At 38.1% G+C, this 7256-nt stretch overlaps 1 protein-coding gene across 1 annotated transcript in view; it reads left to right on the top strand.

Moving 5' to 3' along the window:
- Positions 1-1830: 1830 nt before the first annotated feature.
- Positions 1831-7256, top strand: part of LOC106881873 (NIPA-like protein 2) — a 23563-nt gene continuing 18137 nt past the window's right edge. Inside the window, exon 1 of the mRNA XM_089343763.1 lies at positions 1831-2136. Coding sequence (XP_089199889.1) covers positions 1966-2136 — 171 coding nt within the window. The 5' untranslated portion in view covers positions 1831-1965. The remainder of the gene's footprint in view (positions 2137-7256) is intronic.

Raw genomic sequence — 7256 nt, 5'->3', positions numbered from 1 at the left:
GTGTATATATCTGAATATACATGGTTTGATCGATAAGTCTTCGGATTGCTACCATAGAAACGAAACTGAAGCACACAGATTGAAGCCGCTTGGTACAAGTTGACCTTGGACTCTGTCATGCATGTGCACTAAGTTTTAACATTCTAGCTCACTTTTGCTGTTTACAGCAGTGCTTGGAAGGAAGGTGTGTAGCGTGGGATCATCGCATTGACGATGCTAGAGAAAGCTGAGCAGAGAATTTGCATTAAATTTTGCCAAAAGCTTGGCGATACCTGCTCAGAGGCCTACGCAAAGTTTTCAAAATGCTTTTATCGTTCTCAACACAATCAAGGAGATCTGAAACCCGAGTGTCTTTTTGGTCAGCTGAAAGCAGTTTTGGTACAAACTTGGCAGACATGTGTCTCAAACCCAAATCTTCAGTGATAATGGATTGAACTGAACCATAGCTAATCTGCACATCCTCTCATAACTCACGGATGGTGATTCGACGATTTCCCCTCGCACCTACAGGCGCATCTGTGATGCTTTTCTCAGTTCTGCTAGCTGCAGGGTTTACAGAACGTTTGTCAATTTTGACATTTCTTCGGCCATCTTAGAAACGTCTGAACCACTCGGACACTTGTTCGCGGCCCATACACCTCTCTCCATGCTATTTCTGCAACCTTGCGTAGACCTCTGAGCAGGTGTCGCCATGACAACTTTCTCTGTCGTGGTCAAATGCAACGATCATAAAACTGAACAATGACATACATATATATATATGAGTGGCTGTGTGGTAAGTAGCTTGCTTACCAACCACACGGTTCCGGGTTCAGTCCCACTGTGTGGCACCTTGGGCAAGTGTCTTCTACTATAGCCTCGGGCCGACCAAAGCCTTGTGAGTGGATTTGGTAGACGGAAACTGAAAGAAGCCCGTCGTATATATGTATATATATATATATATATATATATATATATATATATATATATATATATATATATATATATATATGTATATATATATGTGTGTGTGTGTGTGTCTGTGTTTGTCCCTCCACCGTCGCTTGACAACCGATGCTGGTGTGTTTACGTCCCCGTAACTTAGCGGTTCGGCAAAAAGAGACCGATAGAATAAGTACTAGGCTTACATAAGAATAAGTCCTGGGGTCGATTTTCTCGACTAAAGGCGGTGCTCCAGCATGGCCGCAGTCAAATGACTGAAACAAGTAAAAGAGTAAAAGAGTAAATATATATATACAAACACATCTACATACATATATTATATGTACATACAAACACATTTACATACATACATACATACATACATACATGCATAGATAAACATTTATACACTCACTCATTCTGAAGTCACAGTTAGGTGGTTACTTAAATATACAGGGGCACGCACGCGCGCGCACACACACACACACACACAAGCACACACAAATATGCACTCATACATACATATACATACAAATGTACGTACATACGTACACACACATGCACACAAACATACATATATACGAACACACACACAATATATATATATATATATATATATATATGCACACACACACACAGACACACAAATATAAGATATTACATACACACATACATACATAGACACATACACAGCCCCCCCCCACACACACACAAACACACACACTCACACACACATACAGTCACGCACACACCTACGAACGCCAACAAGGCGACTACAATAATCTCATTATTAACTCGCGCGCGCACACACACACACGCGCACACACATACACACACACCTTTGTACAGAAACAAAATAAATGTTATATCATTTCCCAGAATTCCTCGGCTAACCGGAAGTAGTAGCCTGCCTCATTGTTTACGCTATAATCATCATGTGTTTGAGCGCACCTGTCAGAGGCGGTCGTCTGCCTTATCTCGCTTGACATCGTAGCGGGGTTCGCTCCTCGCTCGCCGCAGTCAGTCTCTCTCCCACTAACATTAATGGCAGGGCAGGATCGATCGCCCACCACCACCATCGCCACCAAATTTCTACCTCTTTCTGACCCCTCAAAGGTGAGCCTTCTTCTCACCACCTCCGAAGTGACCCCTGGGTTTACCACTACTACAGATTCGGCGCCAGACACGGATGAAAGCCCCACACTCACCGGTCAGGTACGCAATTTCGATATATGCATTTTTTTCTTTCATTCAACCGCGGCCAGGGAGATGTTTGTCCGTGAAACGGGTGGGATGGAAATAGCGTGCTAGAAACAGCAGCCAAACGAGCTTCCTTTATATTACGCACGCACTCTACAGTTTTAGAAAAGAGATAAATTAGATAATGTGGATCAGGGTGGATTACATAGAAGCGGGATAGTCACGGCTGGAAAGACTTTGATTATATATCACTGGTTTGTTTGATCCAGTTGTTTGACCTAGGGTTAATCTCTATAGCTTTGTTTTCATATTTTACACTCACACACACACATGCATGTATATATGTGTGTGTGTCTGTGTATACATACATACACACACATATATATAATTCAAAGACATTCTAGCCGCGACCATCCCACTGTTATATGTGTGGAAAAGATCCTATGTGCGTGTATATATACATATACACACACAGAGACAAACATGCGCCTGCTCAATTACATGTATACCATGTGTGTGTGTGTGTATTTATATATGTATACACACACCTATATATATACATATATATGGTGAATGTTCTATGTCAGTTTCTATGTTTATGGATGCGAGTATATATATATATGTGTCTGTGTGTGTGTGTGCATGCATGTATAATTTCACGAGTTAATCATTGAACTAGAATCATACTGGAGCAATTCCTTCAAAAACATTAATATAGTTGTTTTTCCCCTTCTGTCAATCGTAACGATCCCCCCCCCCCCAGTAGCGCCCAGCCCACCCCGGGGTACATATTTCACTGATTTTCTCGATTACCTTTTTACGTAATTAATTTTTTTTCTCTCATCCATTTCTTCGCCCATTCAATCATTCATTCATTCTTCAGCCTTCCGTGCAACGTCGGAGACAGAATACCTTGTGGTATTCGTTCTGAGTTCGGTCCCACCCAGGTCCTTTTTTTTTCTTTCTTTTTTTTACTCCCCAGGGCGAGGGTATCGATAAAATGAAGTACCAAAGTATCTTTAAAAGGCACTACTTAAATACAGAGGCCCCAATGCATCTACGCAACGATGGCGTTAGGGTTAGTTTTAGGGTTGGTTAAGATTAGGGTTACGTAGATGCGTCGGGACCTCTGTATTTCCCGTTAAAGTACCATTAAAATGAAGTACTGGATCAATGTCCTTTTCTTTATAGGCGTACCTACACAAGTGTGACCACCCACACCGAGTTTGTTGCCTCACAACTTCTAGAAAAATTGATATTTTGTAATGAAATTTCCTACAAATGCACTTCAGATGGTGTAGATTCTGATTATATCAGGAGTTTTTTTGCGAAAAAAGTTTTTCCGAGAATGGGGTGAAGAATTTCCGAAAATTCACACTAGTTTGACTGTTTTCTCGTAACTTTCAGAAAAAAAAATTGGCATTTTTTAATGAAATTTTCTACAAATGCATTTCAGAGTGTGTAGATTACAATTATATTAGAATTTAATAATTTTTTTCTTTAAATTGGTCGACTCGTATACATACATACTAACACATTACATATATCTACAAAATAAAACTTGAAATTTCGAAAAGAACTGTCATGTGGGTCAGGATGTGTGTGTGTTGACCAATTTCTTTGTTTCTTTTCCTTTTAATATTAAATTCCAATACAGTCGCGATCTACACCGTCTGAAAGATATTTGCAGCAAATTTCATTAAAAAATATCCATTTTTCTGGAAGTTATGAGGAAACAAAGTCGAGTGGGGGAGCACACTTGAGTGAGTACGCAATATTATAATAAAGATAATACATCCTGGTGTACAGGTTAGTGTCCTACCCGACTTTGTTACCTCATAACTTGCTGAAAATCGTATATTCTTTAATGAAATTTTGCGAAGGTAGATTTTCTTCGAAGTTGTAGATTATATTTATAGACACAGATTTTCTGGAAGAGTTTTGGATCGTTCTTCCTGCCCTCCTGCCCTCCCGCCCAGACTTCGTTACCATCAATATCCGTAACTTAAATGTTTTCCATCATCTTTAAAGATCCCGGGGTCGATTCAGTCGACTAAAAAATCTGTAAGGCGGTGACCCAGCATGACCGCTGTAAAATAATTGTAACAAGTAAGAGATAAAAAAACAACAACATTATAAAAGAAACCAAATTCAAAGAGTGGGGCCCTAAACTGTAGATATTCCTTCTATTATAATAATTGCGTTCTTTTCATATTTTCGGCGATCTTCGGTGGTTCTTTCTGAAACTTTACAAACTGTTATTGCTGCTACGATCATTGTAATGGCTTACTGGCTTACCTCCGAACGGACAGATCTATGATCAATGACGTTCCAACCGTGACAGTCCCACCTATTTGTATATCCATCTTTATATATATATATATATATATATATATATATATATATATATATATATATATATATACCGGAGTAAGCACATGAAATGTGCAACAAGGTGGAAAAAAGAGTACTCATATATATATATATATATATATATATATATATATATATATATATATATATATATATATATATATATATATATATATATATATATATATATATATATATATATATATATATATATATATATATAAGCGCAGGAAGTAGCTGTGTGGTAAGTAGCTTGCTTCCCAGCCACATGGTTCCGGGTTCAGTCCCACTGCATGGCTCCTTGGGCAAGTGTCTTCTATTATAGCCTCAGGCCGACCAAAGCCTTGTGAGTGGATTTGGTAAACGGAAACTGAAAGAAGCCCATCGTGTCTGTATATATATATATGTATATATATATATATATATATATATATATATATATATATATGTGTATATATATATATATATATATATATACATACACATATATGTATGTATGTATTTATGTGTCTGTGTTTGTCCCCCCCCCCTACTATCGCTTGGTAACCGATGCTGGTTTGTTTACGTCCCCGCAACTTAGATAGAATAAGCACTAGGCTTACAGAGAATAAGTTCTGGGGTCGATTTCTTCGACTAAAGGCACTGCTCCAGCATGGCCGCAGTCAAATGACTGAAACCAACAAAAGAATAGGGGTATTTAACATACATAAGGGGCCGGGTGGTGGTGGTGGGGCGCGCAGTATTTTTAATGTCAGTTGAAATATTGGCTGAGAAAGAACTCAACACAGGATCTAAAGTACATGGTTTTTTAAGTCATAATGAATTTGATGGTCACATATAAGTTTTGCTGCATACCAGGCTTGGTCAATCGGAAGGAATGGATCATGGATCGGGCATAGGGTGGACTTTGTAAGCATCGGTCAAGTGTAGGAAGACACTGGGCATTTGAGTAAATAAACTACTTTACTTGAAAAATCGTGTCAAGTACTTCTGATTCATAACATTACTTGTTATGTTTGTGTGTGTGTGCATGTGTATGTGTGTGTGTGTGCGTGTGTGTGTGTGTGTATGTATATATATATATATAATTAAGATTCAGTTGAATTAGGTACTTAAATTGTAGTGCCTTATGTATGTGTATATATATATAAATATATATATATGTAGGAGAAGAAAATGCTTATAATAACATTCCCATTGTTATTATATCCATTTTCTTCTCCTATATAACCTAAACTTTGGTTTACCAAACGAACCACCTGCTAGCGTACAACCTTACAAAAGACTGTACCTTCCCAGGTAATAGCCAGGAGCGACTCTGGATTTAATTATCCCTTAGAGGTATTAAACCCCTCTAACTGATACCTACACTATATATATATATATATATATACAAAAAGAGAGAGAGAGAGAGAGAGAGATAGGCACGCAGGTAGACAGACAGACAGGTAGATAAATAGATTTGTGCTAAATCTTTTCCTAAAAGGCTATTGAAGAAAGATAACCTTTCATAATACCTAGAAACAAATTTATTTAGGTCAATGGATTAGGTATTCCTACAGGTATGTATGTATGTGTGTGTATGAGGGTATGTATATCTCTTTTACTTGTTTCAGTCATTTGACTGTGGCCATGCTGGAGCACCGCCTTTAGTCGAGCAAATCAACCCCAAGACTTATTCTTTGGAAGCCTAGTACTTATTGTATCGGTGTCTTTTGCCAAACTGCTAGGTGACGGGGACGTAAACACACCAGCATCGGTTGTCAAGCGATTTTGGGGGAAACAAACACAAACACATATATATATACATATATACGACAGACTTCTTTCAGTTTCCATCTACCAAATCCACTCACAAGGCTTTTGTCGGCCTGAGGCTATAGTAGAAGACACTTGCGCAGGGTGTCACTCAGTGGGACTGAACCCAGAACCATGTGGTTGGTAAGCAAGCTACTTACCACACAGCCACTCCTGCGCCTATGTTCAGTTTTATTTCAAGATTTCTTGCCAATAGAGAAAGAGCTGGTTTCTAACCCAGATCCAAGGTTCCTTCGTTGGAATTTCAACATCAACAACAGGGTATTTTAGTTTGTTTGCAGCCCTCCAGCTTACCCGCCTTGGTCAAACCGTCCAACCCATACCAGCATGGAAAACAGATGTTAAACAATGATGATGATGACACACATATACAGGCATACATTTGCATACATATGTACACAAGTATATTCAAAAACAGACATAAATATGTAAATTCTCATATATATATATATATATATATATATATATATATATATATATACTCACACATGCATAATGCATATATATACATACATTAACGTAGATATAACAAATTAACTCCTGCATATATATACATAAATTAAATTATAAATGCAATGAGTATATATTGTTTAAACATATATGTCTATACACCTGGTGGAAATCCAAAGTTTCAGTCGATAAAATTATTAAAAAAATATTCCACTTTTCTTAGGTATTGAATCCTTTATGCAGTTGATGATAAAAATCAATTTTCAGCTATTTTTATGTATGTGCGACTGTGTGGTAAGAAGCTTGCTTCCCAACCGCATGGTTCTGGGTTCAGTCCCACTGCATGGCACCTTGGGCAAGTGTCTTCTACTATAGCCCTGGGCCAATATATAATATATAAATATATAATTTAGAGAAAAAACCCACAATTATTGAAGTGACACTTAGGGCGGAGGGGGGGGGGGTGAATGGAATCTCTGAGTAAACTTAGACGA

This window comes from Octopus bimaculoides, chromosome 28 (assembly GCF_046866305.1).
Source record: "Octopus bimaculoides isolate indiv1 chromosome 28, ASM4686630v1, whole genome shotgun sequence".
Lineage (NCBI taxonomy): Eukaryota > Metazoa > Mollusca > Cephalopoda > Octopoda > Octopodidae > Octopus > Octopus bimaculoides.
The sequence above is the reverse complement of the archived record's forward strand: the minus strand, read 5'-3'. Positions and strand labels throughout refer to the sequence as shown.